The sequence below is a fragment of the Manis javanica genome, chromosome 11, assembly GCF_040802235.1.
Source record: "Manis javanica isolate MJ-LG chromosome 11, MJ_LKY, whole genome shotgun sequence".
NCBI classification, from domain to species: Eukaryota; Metazoa; Chordata; class Mammalia; order Pholidota; family Manidae; genus Manis; species Manis javanica.
Window position 1 is genome coordinate 47602414 of NC_133166.1, and position 21452 is coordinate 47623865.

Genomic DNA, 21452 nt, shown 5'->3' on the forward strand with positions numbered 1-21452 from the left:
CCTGAATACATAGCCCAGGGTGTGGGGAGCCATCCAAAGCTCAAGACTTCTTTGAAATCTACTGTGTATCTTAAAAATGACATAAAATTTATGTTTTACTCAATTAAATATCTGTCTTGCTTTAACATAAAACTAATATTTTTCCTCTCAAAACTTTTCAGTAAACCTAATACTCTGAGATGGGCCAGGACTATTCTGCATGTGCTCCCAAATGAGTGTCTTTAAGAATGAACAGCACAGAATGAGGGGAACCACAGCTGAGAGAAGACACAGCTCAGAGAGCAGAGTAGACGGTCTTTAACCAGGCTTGAATTGTTACATTATTCAAAGGTCAGTGGGGAATCATGAAAAATGTATTTGGGATTGGGGAATGACATCTGACTTTTCAGCAAGATTAGTTCACAAGGACACAGAGGATGGATTAATTCATTCAACAAATATTTCTGGGCATCCATTGTGTGTCAAGTACTAATCTAGCTGCTGGAAAACTGAACAAGAGAGGCAAAAATCTCTGCCCTCATGGAACTTACATTCCAGCATGGGGAAATAAATAAGCTGAAAGAAGTAATAATACCAGACAGGGAGAGATCACAAACAGGAGAGTGATGATTACAAATGACAGAAGAAATCAGATTAGACAGAGGTGACTGAAATGACAGTAGTACTAATAACAGAATTCAAAAAAGAAGAGACAAAAATGGGTTGTTTTAGATTTTCAGGCTCAGAAATGCCTGCCAGCCTAACAGATGTAAATCCAAGACTCCAGGAGGTCAGGTCAAAGATATAGACTTCATGGCTATGGACAGCCAGATACAAGTGGAAGCAGCCACATAAGGGAACAGGAGAAGAGCAGAGAGCAAAGGCCAGAAGACAGAGACTTGATAAATATCCATGAGGGTAGAAAAAGCAAAAACAAGGTTAGAGAAGAAAGAATCTAAGAGAAAACATGAAAAACCTAAGTACAAAGGAGTAATTAGAAGACTTTGCAAAAGACATGTCCACGTGTGTGTGTGCGTTTTTTTCCTCCTTACCTGCTCATTCTTTTTCTGCACCCATTCCTTGTGTTTTTCTTCAGCCATTACTTTCCTTTTTTCACGTTCTTCCACTTCTTTTCTTTTTTCTAGCTGTTGATTCAATTCCTATGGATTTTATTCAAACAAAAAGCAACATTTAATAATAGCACTCAAATAACAGATTTTTTAAAAGCTGAGGTTAACCAAATTTAACAAGAATATAGTTTCCTTTATATAAAATATACCATTAGTGACAATAACTTAAGTAACTAGTCTACGAAGCAAAGGCGGCACTGGTAAAAAATATAAATCATTTTGTAGAAATGCAAATAATCGCTTGGCAGCAAAACACTAGTTTCTTAGACTAAACTTCAGCTAAATTACCCTCATTGAAATCAACTTTCCCACACATAAATTTTGGCACCACTGTATGCTACTGGCAGAAGCTCAAGAGAATTGCATCTTTTTTTAAAGTCATAAAATGCTTCTAGATTCTTGATGAAGATAAAGGATAGGAATTAAATAATCCCTAAATTAAAAATTTAATTTAGAGCTATACCAAAGAAGAAATGTAAAGAAGTCATTCAATTTTCTTTAGGGGAAAAAAAAGAATCCAGAGTTTTCTTCACTGATTTTTTAGCTGCTAGAGTGTAAAACAAAACCACATTCATATCCCACATTATTTAACAGCCTTGCTGTCACTCGATTCTACACGTTTGGGCATTTCCTCAGGAGAAAGAATGTGGAAGGTAAGGCCAAATAAAACTACAAGCTGAATGCCACCACTCTGTCACTCATCAGTTAAATTACTGCATTAGTTGAGAACGCTGTTCAAACTAGACTCCTTGGCCATAATTACTAGTTATTTCTCCTCTCTCCTTAGATACTAATAATTAGATGTTTTTATATATCTTCCATTGCACCTCACTCCTTTTCCCCATTGCTCCCTTTCCCAAAAACCTATGTACCTAAGCATGGGTGCTAGTAGGAAGGACAATTTTTCAGCTCTCACACAATTCTAGTATGTTAAATGAAGTGAAGATAAAACTTGACATCAAGAATGTATCTTTTGCACTTTAGAGCAACTGATCACAGGTTACCTGTTTTTCATGACCTCTTATCCTAAAATTCTATCGTACAGAAAATAGCTGTCTGCACTCATTCAGAAATTCTTCCAACTTTTAAACACTATTACCACCCCCTCCCAAAATAAAATGTCCATCTTGGCTTTAAAAGGATTCTTCATTACCTCTGAAGATGCTATTGTTTGATTATTCACTCAATAATTGTTTTATGGAGCACCTACTATAAAGATAGTAAGAAATAAGATCAGGGGTGAAATTCCAGAAGATTCTAATTTAATCTGGTCCCATAAACACAAAAGCTTAAGTGCTATATTGCAAAGTATTATGTATAATAGAAGTTCAGAAAAGAGAAAGGAAGGGAAGGGGAGGATGAGAGGAGAAACACTGTGAACCAGGGCAGTCAGAAAGGAGCATGACAAGGGGAACAGTGAAGAGATGGCTTCACTCGAAGGGAGAGATGGGGAACGGGGAGGGATGTTGGAAAGCTAGAAAGTAGTACTAGCTAAATGGAAAAGTCTTTTGAGACAGGCAGAGTAAAGTGAATACTGTGAAGCAGGAATACATGGCAAAAGGGATGGTTTAGAACTCTTAATGACAAAGGTTGGAGACTACCTTTGAAGGGATCAGAACTGTTCTGTGGAAGACTGAGTAGGAGGCTGCCACAGTATATGAGTTTTAAGGGGAAGAAGTTACACCAAAAAAGAAATAGTGCATTTTTAGCATTTTTATTTCTTGTGTCAGGAAACAAGAAGAGAGAAAACTGTGTGTGTGTGTGTGGCACCAACTAGATACAGAGCTAACAAACATATCTAAAATATTCCAAGAGTCCTTAATTTTATTTTCAAGAAAGGTAATTATTTAAATATACAACTAAAGATATGATGGACTATATTTAGGTACCTTTTAAATTCACCATATACTTAAACTAAAAAAATCAGAAAAAAATTCAGACTTTGTGTTCCTTTTTTATAGTTCATAAACTTTAGTCAATATTGATAAAAAGTTAAAGAGGAAGGGAATATCAAAAGTACCTAGAAAATGCTACCACTGACCCAAACAGTGCTCTAATTTCAGGGTGTCTGTTCCAGTAATTTGCTATTTCAGAATATATATCAGATTCTGAGACACGACCCTCCTTTCCAAGGCTGGCCCCTCTCAGAATTTCCCACCCTGACTGCTCCATCTGTTCCCCACTAAGGCAAGCGTTTTCCGGACACAGCTGCAGTCTTCACTCATAAGGCCCCTATGGTGTCTTCTGGTACACCACGGAATTTCAACAGGATTATAGCTATCCTCCCACAGAGTAAACACTTGATTATGGAAAACCAAAATGCAAAGGGGATCTTAAACATGCATTTTTATTTCAATAGCTTTTGCCAACTTTAAAAGAACTTTTTACCACTGAATGTAACAATCAAAAAAAGTGATAATTTTGAGGATACCAACTCTGTATTCTGCTCTATTCCTTCATTAAGGGCCAAAGGCAAGATGGTAGGGAAAAAAAGCACCTTGATTATTCAGAAACTAGATAGTTTTTATAATTTAGAACAGATTGTACTAAAATGTTACAGCCAGTGTTAAAAATTAGAATTAACCAAAGGCATAGGGAGTTGAGGGCAGTCTGCTAAAAATTTCTTTTAAATAAAATTTAAATAAAATTTATATGATCTACAAAACCAATGTGCTATTTCTCATAACACTAATGCTCAACATTTACTGTATTACCATCTCAACATTAGTTACAAATGTAAAAAACATTGTAAGTGGATAATTTTGATGGATTAAAATAATTCTTTAACTCAATCTTATAGAGATGACTAAAACAAATGTCTTCTAAATGTCTGTTGATGAAATCAAATTTATGAGAAGGGTGATCTTTTCAATGATCCAACTATCCTTAAATATTCCTTTTAGTTTTCAAGGAAGTAAATAAGAAAGCCAGGGTAAATTCAAGATTCAATACTAAGTCTGACCCATTTAGTTCTAAAATACATCTTGGTATTATGGGAAAAACTCTAATTAAATTGGAAGTCAAAAGAACTAGGATCCAGTCCTGGCTTTGCCACTAACTAAAACATTGACAGTTACTTTCTGGCTCTTATGCTTTAATAGGGATCTGAGATGGATTGTTCCTGATGGGTAAAAATCTGCACTTTTAATGATATGATTTGTAAACAAATTACAGAATACGGTAAATTAGAACAGACAAATAAACATGGCTTAGAAAAGAAAACAGAAGGACAACTACAAAAAGAAAGTGAAAACCACAAAAACTCAAAATAAGCCTATCATAAAGCAAGTGGCCTATATGACATGATATCCCTGACATGACTGATAGGTAAGATTAATGCTGAAGTGTTTTAATTGCTTCAGAGTTAATTAATGATGTAATCATAAGAAATGTCAAACTACTAAATACAGGAAAAGGTTTTAATCTTTCAACGAATTATACTCTGCTATATGCTTAAGCATTGTGGTAGGGACTTTATGTTCATTATTTTAATATGTTCTCAAAACAAATCTTCAGTAGTCGTTATCTTCTTTACCACACAACAACTAACTTACACTGAGTGTTTCCTATATACTAGGCTATATTCTGATGTTCAAAGTCCTCATACAATACTATGAGGTGAATATTATTCTCCCCCTTTCACTGACAAGAGGCAGAGAGAGGTTAAGGATTTGCCCAAGGTACAAGTTTTCAATTCAATTCAGGAAGTACAGCTCAAGAATTTATACTTTTAACCACACTACTATTGCCTCTCTAATATGTGGCTTATAGATGAAGAAACTGAGGCTCAAGAAAGGTTAAGTAACTTTCCCAAGGTCACAGAGTTAGATGGCAAGGCTAAAGTTTCAATTTTGTTCTCTGTGTCCCCAAAGGCTCTGGCTCCCTTATGAATTTTCTACAATCTGATTAACTTCTTTTATTGTATGCTGACTCTAAAAATGATCTGAAGTGACGTTCCTTTTCTTAATGTAACAAGTGACTTCTAGTGGGACTAGAGATAAAGCTAAATACTATAAATTCAAGTCCACTTTACCACTGACCTCACTAGATCAGTATCTTCCAAACTGTAAGTCTAAAACCAATTTAATGGGTTATGACTTGCCTTAAAAAAAGAAATAGAATACCAGTTTTTACAAAAAATTAAGTTATTATTTCATGTGTGTATATGTGTATATGAATATGCATTTGTATGCAACATGAAATAAAGTAGATTTCTCATTGTAAACAAGTATTTTGAAGTTACTACATTAAACAATGCATTAGTAATATTAAAACTCAGGTTGAAGTGACAGAAGAGTCTGTGTCTTAATAATACAAATTCTGAAAATAAATGAAAAAGTTTAAGAAGGCTATGAAGAGCAATCATATCAATAACAATACCAACAAAAATGACACCAGCCATCTTTATACTTTATCTCATTTAATACTTAAAAATCCTGTGACACAGGTATAATTTTATTATTATACAGATGAGAAAATAAACCTGACTGATTAAGTCATAAGGTCTTTCTCAAGCCCAGTGCCCTTCTAGGAGGAAACAAGCACTACTCTTCACTTTTCCAGGAATGAATTCTATTTTAGAATACAAATACACCACAATGGGGAGAAAGCAGAATGGACTGGTTTCTATAACCTTTTTAATCATGCCAAGCCTCCTGAATATGTGACTGCCTACCTAGTTAGAAACCCATCACAGAAATAAGAACAAGTTTCAAAACTGATATGGAAAATTTATTTCATGGAAGATCATGGAAGATAATACTTTAGTTCCAAGGATTTTTATGGCAACACAATTACTACTAGATTAGAAAAACTTAAACATACAATAATAAACTAACTGTATTCTAATATATATTTAATGCATTCTAAACATAATTTTAATGATCTTAGCTAGCCATTTTGAAAAGATATTGTAAAAATATTTAATGATAGAGAAATATATTAATAATGTAACAGGCAGAAAAAGTTTGATCCTATTTCATTGAAAACAAAACATTCCTCACCATTTCATCTGCTTGGTTTCTAGGTTTGGATGGGAAGAATTCAGATAGTGAATCTGGATAGTGGGGGGATGCAAAATTATCTAAATCTATTTGGTTGTTAGAATTAGGGATTCATGTGAAAATGTATCTCAAACAGTTTGGAGAGTGAGAGTTCAGAGAGAAACACAAACACAAAAATGTCCACATACCTCACTTGTGGCACAGAGAAACTGAAAAACCCTGCAAGGCCAGCAGATTCCCATCTCCCAGCACAGACTCACTCTCTGGCACAAGGTATGAGTGATATGGGGGTAGGTTCCTGTCTCTATTTCAATTTTGATTTCTCCTCTTTCTTAAACATTTTACCAATTGAATTTACTTTAGTTAAACGTAGGTATGGTGAACCTCCACTTCATATGTCTGTATTTATACATTTACACCTTGTTTTAAATTTGCATAGAAGAAAATCTGGAAGGTTATACACCGTAATACTAATAATGGTTACCATCAAGTGGTGAGATTAGAAGAGATGTTAATTTTCTTAAATATGTTTAATTGTACTTTCCAAATGTTCTTATAATGAACATGTATTATTTCTATCATTAAAACTGAATTAGCAAACTGATACAAACAAATGCAAAACCTTTGTGTTGTGAGATAATAACATTAACATTTTAATTCTGACAGAAGTTCTGCTTTGTGAGTTCCTGGATTAAATAAAAAGAGTAAAGTCTAGTGTTACCTCCTGAGCTTTCTGTTGCAGACGGTCACGTTCTTCTTTTTCTTTGCCAACAAACCAGACTTCCCAGGGTGTCAGGCTGCCTTCTGGTAAGCCTGTCTGTTTCTCTTCTTGGTTATTTTCTGATTCAGCTCCACTATACAGAAGAGAAGACACTATAGTTCTTGTATTTGAAACCCTTTGCTTAACAATCAAAGTCACTTAGCTGTATAGTAAAGCAGAACTTATTAACTTAAAATACTGTGATTTTTATAAACATGTGAATTAATTATATATAAATATATGGTTGAAAAATTATGACTAATAAGTTTAATATTTGAATTAGTTTATCCATCAAACTACCTTTCAATTCCTTCATTGTCTAAAATTATATTATTAAAAACCCACTGGGGGGAAAAAAAAGGGATAACCCATATCCAGTCCATTTGCCTCAATGATAAAATTTCTTATTCTTAAAAATCTTGTATCTGGACAACTAATTACAACACATGATCCTAATCAGATCCTGGAGCATTTTCCATTTTCCTCCCTTAAAGAGTTCTGGAAAAAAAAAAAGAATGTATATATACAGACAGAATGGTAAAGCAAATGCATTAATGACTACAGATTCTGGGTGCAGGGTGAACATAATTTCTTTAGGCTCTCAACTTTTCTGTAATTTTGAAATTGTTTTGAAATAAAAGCTACAAAAAATATATGGCCCTTGTATCCTTTAATGTTTTGATGACTCTTTTGCCAAATCTTAAAGTGTCCATGACACTCCAGTTTGGTTACCTCCTCCCAGTCCCCATCTCCACCATGCACCTCTCTGTCTCTTCTGGGCGCATGGAAAAGTAACTAGTCAAGCTCAAGAGAAGAGGGGAGAGGAAATACTGTACATACATACATAAGTAAAGAACACAGGGCCTTAGCTAGATATACTAGCCTTATAAAATTTAGAAAAACCTGAACCATCAGCACCCATAAAGGTTGTTCAGTTCCCAAGTCAGTGCTACAGTTATTATGGACTCAGCTCCTCTTTGTCTCTTTAATGAACATTCCTGCTTCAGGCAACCAATTGCCTTGCCCACTGCTATGCACAACTTTTTCTACCTTATAGCTTCAGTTTACTTGTTTAATCTGCTGCTGTTTCTTCACTCATCCATGCCCTCATGGAATTTGTATGCTGGTGGGAAAGAGACACTGTTGATGTGTTGTTTACTCCACACACATATCTTTCCTTTTTTGGTCTTGCAGAAGGACCTTATCTGCTCCCATAGTTTTAACTATCACTAGGTGCTGATAATGCTCAGATCAGTCATTACAGGCCAGATCTTTCTCCTGAGCTCCAGACTTTTATTTCCAACCATTGACAGAGTCACTTAAACAGCAAACCTAATCAGTCCAGAACAAGTCCAACCATCTTTACAACACACCCATTACCCTCCCCACCAGACAAAATTTTACTCCTTTTCTTATAATCCTACCTCTGTGAAGAGTACTGATACCCACCCAGTTGGCCAAGCCAGAAATCCAGATCTTTGACTCCCCCTGCTCCCTGTCCATATTTGGTCCCCCTTACCATCCACACCCATACAACCACCTAGTCACATCTATTCTACTTACTTCAATTTTCTCAAGCCATTCTCTTCTTCTCCAACCTTATAATCACTGACTGGATTACAACCTTCCTCCCTCCATTTCAAACCATTCTCCACAGTTGCCAGATTCATCTTTCAAATGTATCCTTCTATCATATCACTCCATATCTCAAAGTTCTGCAGTGGCTCCTTTGTCCACACATGAAGTCCAAACTCCACAGCCTGACACCATGAATTGGCTCTTGCGTATTTTCAAGCCTCTTCTTTCACCAGTGGCTGATCCAAACTCTTGTTAACTTAGGCAGACTGATGAATGTACCATGCCATTATGCTCTCCAGCTTTGCCTAAAACTCTAACTTCCTTTCCTCCACCTCACCCAGGGCCAAAACCAAGCTCACATTTTAGAGTAAAACACGGGGTGAATCTCTACCTGCCTCTTCCCAGCTATGCTGATTTTTTAACTCCTTTAAGTCTCTGTTTCTCTTCTGCAAAATGGAGCTAACAGCAGTGGCTGCCTCACAGGTACTACTGCGTGGATAATCCAAGCTACTAAAGCACTTAGTAGAGTTCTGGGCACTCAGTAAACACTTCATACATGTTATTTAGTAGCAGTGGTAGATGTATGGTTAATTCCTACTCTCCCTTCAAGATTCAACTCAGACACAAATCTTTACATGCCTCACAGTGAAACTGCAAAAAATCTGGATTTACATGCCTTGGGCTTAATGTCACTTGTCCATCTCTGCCATAGGCCACAAATTCCTTACAGAACAGAAAACATGTCTTAACTTGAATTTTTTATTTCAAGAGTCTAGCTTAGGGCCTAGAATACAGTAAGCTCCTAAGAAATGATTGTTGAAAGAAAAAATCAGTGATGTTTTTTAAAAAATTGTACTTTAAATGTTAAATTTCTTGCCTTAACTTTATTAACAAATGTGTTCAGTATGTGTGGCATATACATTACAGCTTTATCCACACTCAGGAGAGGTTTCATAAGCAGTTGTTTATGACCAAGACATTTATTACAGCATGGGTTTCTTAAAAGAATATATAAAAACCAAAATAAAGCTGAATTAACAGCAGGCTGGAAGCATATTATAAAACTCCAGAAAAACACTTCTCATCTTATCTGAACTTAATTGTGAGCTTCATCTCAGTCCTGTCCAATACACTTGAAGGTCAATGCAGCCTCTAAATAAGGCTCTTTACACCTAAAACCTGGAGCTCATATCCATCGTGTGTAGCTAGTGCCTGAGTCTATCTCAGAAAAAACCTTGCCCTATTAGTTCTGCTGCAGTCCTTTCACTGTACCAGGGGAAGGATGGAATAAAGGCATAAAATCCTACACAGCTCTTGTACTACTCATTCATCCAGAGAAGATACTCATTGCCCAGAGCTGTGGCTGGAACAGACTGCCTGCTGTCCTCAGCACACCACCCCTAAACTGTCCAGGGCACTAACTAAAGATCAGAGGTAGGGAGGAGGAATGAGGAAATTTCTAAGCACTTCTTTCCTGAGAGGAAAGACCACGTTTTCTGAAGCAATGGAAAATAATCACTGCATCTATCTGTTCTCTAGGAAGTAGAAAATTTACTCAGCATACATCTGACACTTGCCACACACATGGCCTGACAAACTCCTGCATTCTTCCCAGACCATATTCTTCTTATTCCTTTGATTCATAGGGAATGAGCTGTGATAAGGAGAGCAGCCTCAGCCCTGGGCTGCTACCAGCTCACTCAGGCTTTGGCTAAGGTGAGCTGTCACTGTGTCTGGCTCCTCTCCTGGTGAGCTCCACTAGGTCAGGGCTTTGGCTCTTGGCAGCTCCTGCGTGGTCTCAGCAGCTGAGCTGTAGTGTTGAAGGGTTCCTTAGGTTGCTAAACTGTATCTACACTGCTTAGTCCCGCTAATTAGGCTGACAAGGTATAAAATAATTAAAAATTATTTTACAGTCCTGAAGAAGTCCTACCAAGGCCCACATGAAAGTAGACTCCTGAAACCCTAATTCTACCATCACGTTCTACTAACAGGTGGATCAGAGAAGGCCTGTTTCTTGTTGTTACGACCAGTCTGGCAAGTGGGCTGCTTGGTTCCTCTTACTGATATCCATTCCCACCAACATACTTACCTTTACTTCTCATTCTTAAGAAGCTTGTGTGCATTCACTCACCCTGGGTCTGAATACCTTATACTGAAGGGGGCTGACTGGTCACACAGAAAACATGGATTCTCCGGTCTGTATTTCTCAGATCTCCTGTATTGTGCCTTACAGCTTAACAATCGGAAACCTATAAATGCTTTCTGAAGATGATGTAATGTGTCTACCCCAGAACAGACGCCCTTACTAAGCATGCCTCAGAAAAAACAGATATTCCTGCAAGAAACAGGCCCTTTGCTCCTATTTCTACACAGTACCCAGAGAAGAGAGTGTGATCAGTGTAACCTGGTCCTCAATCCAAGCTCTGCTAATAACTAGGTGTATGCCTTTGAAGCAGACTTGCTTGCACAGAGCCAGTTTTGTTATCTGTAAAATGAGTGGCCTGATCTAGGCTTTAATTCCATTAAAGTAGAGACCATGACTATCTTATTAATGGCTCCCAGTATCTAGACTAGTATATGGCACAAAGAGAATGTTTGCAGAGTGAATAATTATAGCAATAAACAAATTAAGATGGCTTTAATAACTTCTCTGGTTCTGACATTCTTTGACTCAATGACTGACTTCTACTGAGTGCTCAGATCAGACCAATGTTGTCTCTGGATTCTCAGGTTGACACTGCTAACCTCTGTGCTTCAGTTCCTTACTTCTGATGGAAAAAGTATACTGCTTACTATAACCTACTTCACTAGCAACCAGATTTTTTCAAAATAACTGCAGGTACTGCGATGGTGCAGCAAACCATATTTCGGTGTTAAGGGTTTGGACAAGGGCTCTGATGTCCACGATCTGACTTTTCAGTATTCACACAACTCATGAAATAGTGGCAAAATTTTGTGTTATTGACACTGTGCGTTTTCCTGGGGACTAAGATTATAGCAATCATCATTTACTCAGGAAAAAGGATTAAGAATCATAGAAAGTCTCGTGGTGTGTAAGAATTGGCCCAGGGCCCTTATAGGCAAAAAGGAGCAACACCTCTGGATGCAGGTGCTTGCGCGGCCTTTGACGCGGAAGGATGTCGCCACTAGAAGGGTCTAAGGATTCTTTATAGGGCTGCACCGGTCTGCAGCCTCGGGTTTACCTGGAGCACCCCTGTAACTCCATTCCTCTCAAGCTTGCCACCTTGGCCTCTGAGTCATGAGCATCTGGGTCCACGTCGTCCTCATCCTCCCCCTCACCACCGTCGTCGTCAAAAGGGAAGCTCTGGTGGCCGAGAGGAGACAACAGCGACATTGTGGAATTGCTGTAGCTCGGCGGCGGCGACAACGAGCACATCGACACCGTCTCCAGCCCCTGCCCTCGGGCGCCCGCCATGAGGACCGAGGAGGATCGCGAGGAGGGCCGGGACCCGGACCTGCAGTCGAGGGAAAACCAGGGCTCCAGGGTTGGCAAAGCAGACGCCCACCGCCCCGCGGCCCGCATCGGGCCCGCCAAGATCAAACCGGCAGAACGGCGGCGGGGACGTGCTCTCCCAGCAGGCCCCGCGCGCTCCGGGCCCAGCCAATCCGGGCGGGCACAAGTCCCGCGTCGCCATGGCGACGCGTGGAGGCCGCTAGGGCTTTGTCTGCGCCAGCAGGATGTGGCTCCCTCTCCTTTGCTAACAGGCGAGGACCCGCTCCGGGCTGGCATCTTGGAGGGCCCGTCCCATGTTTGCTGTGGTGTAGCAGTTCACTTGGTATGAGAAATAATGCCACTGACTAAGGTAGATAATTTTAAAGGGAAAAAGGCAGATTCCCAAACTACCTCCACTACCATTACAAGGTTGTAACAATCAGCCGTGATTTCTTTCAGCACACCGCCCTATTTTATGGGGGAGGGGCTTGAAATTATTCAAGTTTACAAGTGTATCCAAGATTGCATTTTGGAGCTCACTGGTTTTCGTTGCACCCTTTTTGTTAAGACATCGTAAAGGAACTAGTTCATCTGTGCCAGTAAATTGTGGGGCCACTCTGAAGCCTCTAGTAGGCTCTGGCCTGTGCTGAGCACTGTAGACAGATGAATTAAAATAAAAGCCATGCCTGAGTTCATTATTTTGTGGTGAAAAATCATACCATTAAGGTATTTCGCGATGTGCGTTTCATGAGGAAAGAAATGAAAGCGCGCTCTCCTTTAGGAACTGGGAATAGGGATGAAAGTAGCTAGGGAGAGGTGGTAATAGAAGCTGCTGTGCTCATGCTGACGAAACTATGTGCACTTATAAATAAATACAACTTTTGTCCAGCTCATAATGCGTATTACTGGTACAAATATCACAAACTAATACTGGCTAAAACAGCACACGAAATTTGTTAGACCTGAAGAGTGATACAGAATATTTGATAACACTTAAATCTGCAAAATTAGACACAGAGATACGGTAGATTAAATAGCAACCAAGGGCAATTCAGAAGTCAGAACTATAATAAAATATGATATTAAAACCAAGTGGAATGTTAAATTTTTTTTGTTTCAGGAAAAACAAAATGAAAATGGGAGAATATGGAGCAATTTAAGTGATAAAATTGATGAAGGAATAAAACTGGCTTAATGGAGTTTTCACGCTCTACCCCAATTATTCATTATTGGCATATTTGATTTATTATGAGAACATTTCTAGACTCAATAACATCAAAAGGCTCTGGGCCACTTTAGGGGTTCATAGGGCGTAAACTTGAGAAGCTATTCCCAAACATATCTGACATAACTGAAGCATAATAAAAAAAAAACGAAAAACCGAAAAACTCTAGTTTTAGTATGAAAGGAACACAAGGTTCAATTAGTGTTTTTCCTCTTATTCACTAGGTTTCCTTAAACAAGCAGTTTGGCCTTTCCAAGTCCTAATTTACCCCCCTCTGTAAATAGGGTAATAATTTACCTCTCAGTGATGTTACCTCATTAATTCTCAAAGTTTCTAATACAGGACCTGACAAAGAGAACCCTAAGTTGTCATTTAAACTCTAAAACATTTTCACTTTAACTTCTTGATATGGAAATCTAAAATGTTACACACTTTTCTGCTCCCTTAAATGTTTTACTAAACAAATCTTTGATGCCTCAGAATCATGATTACCAACTATTGCACTATGCTCCAGCAGTCCTGGAGATACGTGCTGAGCCATCCAACACTAGCGCTGGTGCTTGGACATAATCAAGTCCTGTGGTCTCCTTTCTTCTAGTGCCTTGTCATTACTGGGACTGAGAAGCCATAATCATGTTCGGTAGAATTATATATAAATGTATAAATAAGCTCAAAAGAGGGCCTCTCCCCTCAAGTTTTAGGACATTAACTTAGTTAACTTCTTACTAATTTATTTTCACTTCCATGGTATATTTGAGATTGTTTTTTGCTGGCTTTATAACCTTAAATAAGAAGTACTTTTGCTTAGAAATCTCTTTCTGACTTTGTTACGAAAATAATGTCATTACCAGTTAGCCCTGTGTTAGTATTTTATGCAAGTTTCAAAAATTTATTCCTGGACATATTAAAACATTTACAGATGAACCAGCATGTTTTAGATTTGTTTCAACAATCCAAGGGACAGAGGAGATTACTGAAGGGGATGAAGATGAAACAGGATTTGCCATGTGCTGTTGACAATTGCCCAAGTTGGGTAAGGGGTACCAGGGTGAGGGCTGAAGGGAAAGGAGAAGGGGTAATTAGACTATTCTTTTTGTTAGGGGAAGTCTAACATATACTTAACTGAAGTTGAAAACAAATGAACAAATACAAGAAAACTGTGTCTCAAAAGGACCTAGGTGTCAGTTTGGTTTCTAATTTGCTGTGTGTGACTCAGGTATTCACTTAAATTTCTTTAAGCCCTCTATTTTTTCATCTGTAAAATGAGTGGTGATAATTGTGAACACTGTGCAATTGACTATGTTTGGTATGATACAGGTTTTTCAATCATTTGCTTTTAAATAACAGATCTAACTGATACTCTCTTAAATTTCACAATTTGTTTCCCGTATGGTTTAGACTTAATAAAAAATAAAACCTTCTTTCTACATTTCAGCAAAGTGTTCTTCCAACATTTCTTTGAATACTAGTCACTTAAAACATATCTTGCTTTTACTTACCTTAACACTAAGCAAATCATTAACATAACTAGTCAAAAAATTAAGGCAAAAAAAGTTTTAGTAATTAAAAATATTATGTACAATACTGTATTTCCTACCAAATATAAGGCAGTTTACCACATTTTAGATATCTGCTAATCTTTAAAGGGATGAATTAAAAGCTTTTAGTAACCTGAATTTTGAAGGAAAAAAAAAACTTTTAGCTAGATTCTTTTTACCAAGTTATGATTTAATATTTATCAGATGTGTAAATAAACAAACATGATAACAATTTTAAAAACCTGTGAAGTTGGCCTTACAAAATTACAGCACTGTAAATAAATCCCTCCCACATTTTATACAAACTACATGATTTTGATATACAAAGATTGTTTTTATTACACTGACAATGTACAACCAAGACTATTTACAATGCAAAAAAGTATATAAACCACAATTTAACATTCTGCTACTGGCAGCCACTATAGTTTAGGAGGTAGCTTTAATTAAAAGAAATGAACAGAAGCCACATTTCCCAACTTGTGTTTTAAAAATAATTTACATAAGATAAAAATTCATTATATGCACAGTATGTACAGTTTAATTATTAAACTGCAATCTAGCTTAATGTTTTTAGTATGTCCTGAATAACTAATATGGCAGTGAGTTTGCTATTGATTTAGCATATTGTTCAAAAAACCTATTGAACCTTTATATCTTTAAGACTCCACATGGTGACTTGGCAAAAGTCCATAGATGAAAATCAAGTAAACTGTTTTAATGTTTAAAGACATAGGTCTAAGCTTTATTGCTTTTAGTTTTCTTTTTTCCTAATGACATATTTGTCTTGTCTCACAAGAACACAGTATCTGAGCTGTTACTAGGCTCTTTTGTAAATCATAGTAAGGGGAATATGTATGGAAGCATCCATGTAACAGCCCAGGTTCAGTAGAATCCACCAAGAAATAAATTTAAGTGCTTTGTGTCATTATTACTCCCAATTTCTTCCAATAAATGCAATTATTTACCTCAGTTTACTTTCTGTATAATTCAAACAGTAAGTATGTAACATACCAACAAGAGTGGCAAATAATGGCAGAGTCAAAGATACTAGGAAGTGTTTATTAATGAGAATATTATACAGAGCCAGCAAACCCCTAAAATACTATTAAAATCCCATATTAGTTAGTAGTTCAGCCAATTCTACTAAACCCAAACAGCAATTAGCCCTTTTACTCTTTCTTAGTAGTGTGATCACAAAACAGGAAAAAATTATTTTGATTGCACCACAGCAATGTATAGTGACTCAAAACAAGTATTCAGCTATTCTTTTAAAATCTAACAGTTGTTAATATCGTTTTAAAAACATCTTCAGATTTTAGATTCACAAATCACTTAAACAAAATTTACGATTCTATCATGTCAAAGATGAGAACAGAAAATATGCAATCAGGTAATGCCTATTTAAACTATCACAGTTCTACCTGGGAGACAATCCCTTTTTTGGCCCTGCATTACGTTGTCCTGAGATTAATGATGAAACATTAGCAAATGATGTAAAATTAGCAAGACTTTTTCTTCCATTAGATAAAATCACATTTTAAAATATTCTTAAAAAAATATTAACAGCTGTTCTTTACCTTGCACTTAATTCAGAAACAGGTATAAACTTGCTCTTTGTGGATCAGGAAAACCTAACGTTGTATTGCTATGATATACATAAAATCTTTTTCAAGTTATAAATTTGTTTCCAACAGACCACACACTACTTAGACATTGCGTTTTTCACCAACTGATAGTTCAGGCACTTGTTCTCTGAAAATGTCTACTTTAAGAAATAAACTGTTACCTTCTCCTCCTCCTAAGTGACACCAGGCAGTGATCACAGAAGTGCTTCCCAGGTGAAAGGTCCGACTAGGTAGTGTTCATTCTATAAACACTGTGATTTTGGTTCATGGGCGAAACAGTTACAAACACATTAATTCAGTCTTTAACTCTTGGTAGATTGTAAGCATAGCGCACCAGAGGGAATCCTCGACTCTGATAGAAGCAGGCTCGTCCACAGGCCTGCACCTGATCAGAACTGTCCGAAACAAAGGAATCTTCTTCATCTGCATAATCAGAGTGGGCCGACTGTGTGCCACAGTCAGACCAATAGCTGTCTGGTCTTTGGCAAGAACCCACTGCCAACGCAGGACAGCTATGTGATTTTATCAAGTGTTTGCATGACACTGGCTTTGTTAAAAGAAATGATTCACAGCAGTCACACACAGTCAGGTTTCCCTGCAAATGTGAGTACATGCCACAGTCGTAGTAGAAATCCTGTTCCATGCAACCAGCTTGGCTGCTGACAGACACTGAAACCGATCCACTTTTCTTGGTAATATGTCGCTTCAGTAACTTCCAGTCTTCTTTAAACTTTGGGTTGAAAAAAATATACAGGACTGGATTCAAGCAAGCAGGCAATGGGAAAAATATCAGAGTAACGGACTTCATTATTTCAGGGCTGATAGAGATTGCGGTGACCAATGGTGCAAATGAGAAAAATGCAACAGGGCAGAAAAAGATGCAATTGGTGAAGATTAGCCAAGCAACATGCTTAATCATGCTAGAATTTGAGTTCTCTGAAAGGTCCTCTTTTTCTAAGTTGCAGTAAAGTTTAGTGTAGATAATGGCCATTAATAAAAATGCTAGTGAGTTTACTAGCACTAAGGTGACAGTAAATCCTAATGATGGTGTTTCTCCTGTGGGAAATGGCAAGCACAGGGGTGATGCAGAATACTCCCCTCTATGGAAAAGTGGAAAACAGCCTGCAACTGCAGCACCCAGAAAAGCAAAAAGGGCAGCAATTCGGAACTGTTTGAGGTGATTGCTTTTCCCATTTTTCATTATATCTTTTGCAGATAAGCTTCTCTCTACAGCTGCTAACATTAATAAAAATATGGCACTTTCTGAGGAGAAAACAGCAAGAAACCCAGCTATTTTGCAGCCACTGCCAATCTCCCACCAAATGCCAAATTCAGCAAATTTGCCCCAGGACACAGCATCCAGAAAAGTTAAGATGCCAGTATAGGTTCCCATGAGTAAGTTAGATACAGAAATCAGGCCTATGAACAACTTGGAGGAGGGCAGTGATGAACAAAATGCAAATGTTGTTAAAATGACAAGCAGATTGAAGAACAATGCAACCAAGAAAATGAACCACACAGTAAGGCGGATCATCCAACTCCCCAGTAAATATTCACAGGGCTTAAAAGCACCTAAAATGAAAGAGAGAGGGACAGAAATAAAAGACAATTTAGAAAACAGCAATTCCATTTGATATGGCTTAAGAGAGAAACTAAAAATAGTTCATCTAGAATAATTACATCTGTTTCAAATTGAATTGAACCACACAGAAAAGATCTTATTTCTTATATATTTCATCATTGAACTAGGATATTTTAAAAACAACTGACTATAATTTAACTCTTGGTAGAAGTATTTAGTGGTATTTAAGAGGAAAATTTTACTTCTTATACCTAATATATACAGCACAGAGTCTAGTTCACCTAATATATACTCACAAAGTCAGCACAGAGACTTCATACACTGAGGATTGGAACTGAATAAATTAGGGTTTGAATTTTAAGATTCATAACTTGCTGCTCTTACTTGAAAAAGCAACTTAAACCTCTATAAATGTTGTTTTCTCACTTGTGGATAATAATGCCTATTTCATGGAGTTGTGTAGCTTAAGTAAAACTGTATACACAGGGTACTTGAGCAGGCTACTGGGTATATGTTGGACTTGAATAAATAAATATTAGGTCCTTTTCTTTGTCCTTCCTAGTCCTAATATACTTAATAATACTATACATGTATGTGGGTATATGTAAACATGTATTTTACATACTTCTTATGCTTTCAAAGGCCATCTGATAAAGCAGGTTAAGATAGGTGGTACAATTATCCCCATTTTTCACCCAGAGATACTGAGATTTCAAAATGTGTGAGTGACCTGACAAAGGTTATTCAGTTAGATAGAAGAGTGAAGTCTAAAGTGCACTGATGTTAACTACTCATACAAAGCTATGTCCATTAAAACTCTGTGTAACTTAAACAGGATCGCAGGAACTAATCTAGCAGCTGAATTTTATGTTCCAGTAACTGACTTTGACAGGCTAGTTATGTCACAAATGACAACTGTTTTATTTAAAAATTAGTGAAGAAAAACAATACATTGTTTACAAAGCACAAGAAAAGTGTGCTTCCACTGCCTAAAAGATATGTTCTGATTTTGCTTTTTGAATGGTCATGAAGTTGGATACATGCCATAAAGCATTTGAATCACTGAGACAGTCACAGAAGAAGCCAACTCTGCACCTTTTATATGTATTTGCCTTTCAGATAATGCAAGAAACATTTTAAAATTCTTTTTATCCCCACCTGAAGTTGTTAAGAGGGAGCTTTCACCTTTACCTCTGTATCTGAATTCATCCTTCCTCAAGGAAGAAATAGCTTGTCTACCTGGGAGAACAGGGCACCCTTGGGAAAGTATCTGACTAGTGGGTGGAGTTACATTCCCTCAAATGGCTGGGAAACAGGCTCCACCCAGTCCCTGTCTTTGGAAACCTGCTGCCTCCTCCAGTTCTAGCAGAAGGATCTGCTCTCTACACTTCCTGCTTCTGAGTGAGCACATGGCTGTGTGTGTGTGACAACGGACTGGGGGAGATAGGCCTGCAGTGCATCCATGATGCAGCCTTGGGAAATGAGCTCAGACAAGCTTTCCTCCTGGGTGACCCCACGGTATAAGTTCAGTGTGGAGGAAATGGGATCTCTGCATGTTCATGTCTGCCTCCCCTTTAATAAAGCTGTTCCCTTCTCATCAGGTTGTCAGTTCCACATGTACATTCTCCAACAAAGGGAGTGAGCTGCACCCCTTAACTTCAACAGTACAGAAACCAGATAAAATAAATTGTGTATGCTTAAATGATTCTTGTCAGTCCCATTCACTCATCTGACCATGTTAAGTTTATTCTTTATATAGGCACTATGTGAAGTATTAAAAAAAAAAAAACATATCCAGCCTCTCAGGAAGCTCACAATTCACAGTAATCACTAAAGAACCCAAAATACTTATGATTCTGAGTAATAAAATCAATGTCCGGGTCATCTTGCATCATTATACTAAAAAAGGAATCTACTTCATAGCACACAATTTAGCCAATTTATTTTCTTTTACAGTTAGAATACTACATCTATCTTTTCTGATAGATTAGGCAGAACACAACTTCATAAATATGTGGTGTCACTTCAGTAACTTTCCCAAATCTGCTAAAGTTCAAGGAAGTAAAAAAGAAAAGGAGAGGCAAGCTTTAAAAAGACAGAAAAAAGCTAACACTAAAAATCCTTAAGGATTGGAAACCTACAGAGCTCCTAGAATTAAGGAAGCATTAAGAAAGTGCCTCTCAATCTTACATGAGCACAGCCCTCAGTGGGGGAGCCTGTTAAATTCTGAGTCAATGGTTCTGGGCCCGAGGCACTGCTAGAGGTGCCTATGGCTCCTGGTACACAAACCACTCATGAGTTAGAAAGGCCTTTTGAGATCATCCAGTCCCACCCCTGGTACAGAAATCCCATCTAGCCCCAAAAGTTTTAGACATGTTTATGCAATGTTCATTTAAGGTAAGAAAGTGCAGCAAAAGGCATTGGGCATACCTGTTGAGGGTGTACAGTGAATAATTATTTGACTATGTTCTTCATTCTCAGCACTGCCTGTGACACCTGCTGCATCAGCGGGACCTAGATATACCACAAGCTGTGTTTAGTTCAAGCTTTACACACAATTCAAAAAGAACCAGGTTTCCTGCAATCTTCTGTGCCTCTTAAGCATTAAAGTTCTGCTTATACAGAGGCTTAGTAACATTAAATATGCCAGTAACACAGTAAATGCCATTTTTCTCACAGATTTCATTTTGAACATTTACACACTGATTACAGTAACAGAGATATTGATTAATACCATAAAGAGTGTTCTATTTCAAAAAGTACATGCACTTGCCTTTATCCTTTGCCGCATTGTGGTCTTGGAGGCTGTTATCTTCTGTGTTTGAATGTACGTAAGAGTCACAACCCCAAAATGCACAGCACTGATAAGCATATGGTACAGATAAAGACCTGGAAAAAATTGTAATATCTACATTGAATAACAGCTTCACAGACATGTTTTTGTTTTGTAAAAAGTGTTTTTATCTTTGAAAGCTCCAGCCTAGGAGTCATTATCTTCTCCAGACCTCAGTTTCCTCCTCTGAAAAGAGTTCTGATATCAGATGACACCATGAGTTTCTTCACTTATACAAGATATGCTTTTAAAAACTGAATTTAAATCAAGCCCTCTTTAAAATGTAACAGCAAAAACAAAAACATAAAAAGATGAAAATATAAAATTTTAAAAATTAAAAAAAAAATAAAAGAAATGTAATAACAATACTGCGATTTAAAGTAAAATCCTATCAGACTCCTTTTATAAATGAATTAACCATGCCCAATTTATTATATGAAACTGCTAATTAAAATTAGTGTCCCAGGTCATTTGTAACTTTATACCATTAAATGAATTTCTGTTGTTCATATAAATAGAGTGAAGATATTCATTCTCTTCTATAATCTTACCAAGCCCTGTCTCTACTATACCTAATGAGGTCCCCACTCCAACGCTAATGTCTCTGTGAAGTATTATAACATTGTATCGATTTTCTATAGGTTCCCACTTATGTGCTTTCTGCCGCCTTGATGCTAAACAAATCCATGACATGAAAAACATTCTGATGAATGGCTCTACTATCTCTCTGACAGCATCAAGA

The 21452-nt window shown here is 37.3% G+C and overlaps 2 protein-coding genes across 10 annotated transcripts in view; both read right to left on the bottom strand.

The window, feature by feature from the left end:
* CCDC34 (coiled-coil domain containing 34) overlaps positions 1-12216 on the bottom strand; it is a 128678-nt gene extending 116462 nt beyond the window's left edge. For 5 of the 6 annotated variants that reach the window (XR_012122660.1, XR_012122659.1, XR_012122661.1 and 2 more), the window contains exons 1-3: positions 11654-12216; positions 6834-6966; positions 1032-1139 (exon numbers count right to left, since the gene is read on the bottom strand). Coding sequence is in view for 3 of the 6 variants with exons in the window: in XM_073216345.1 (XP_073072446.1) it covers positions 1032-1139; positions 6834-6966; positions 11654-12201 (789 nt within the window). In the remaining 3 variants the exon portion in view is untranslated. The remainder of the gene's footprint in view (positions 1-1031; positions 1140-6833; positions 6967-11653) is intronic. The other variant, XM_037012113.2, reaches the window with a different exon arrangement.
* Positions 12217-14836: 2620 nt separating this feature from the next.
* The window catches only part of LGR4 (leucine rich repeat containing G protein-coupled receptor 4), a 101112-nt gene continuing 94496 nt past the window's right edge, over positions 14837-21452 (bottom strand). For all 4 annotated transcript variants that reach the window (XM_017654083.3, XM_073216344.1, XM_073216343.1 and 1 more), the window contains exons 16-18: positions 20651-20766; positions 20308-20391; positions 14837-17867 (exon numbers count right to left, since the gene is read on the bottom strand). In XM_017654083.3, coding sequence (XP_017509572.3) covers positions 16591-17867; positions 20308-20391; positions 20651-20766 — 1477 coding nt within the window. In that variant the 3' untranslated portion in view covers positions 14837-16590. The remainder of the gene's footprint in view (positions 17868-20307; positions 20392-20650; positions 20767-21452) is intronic.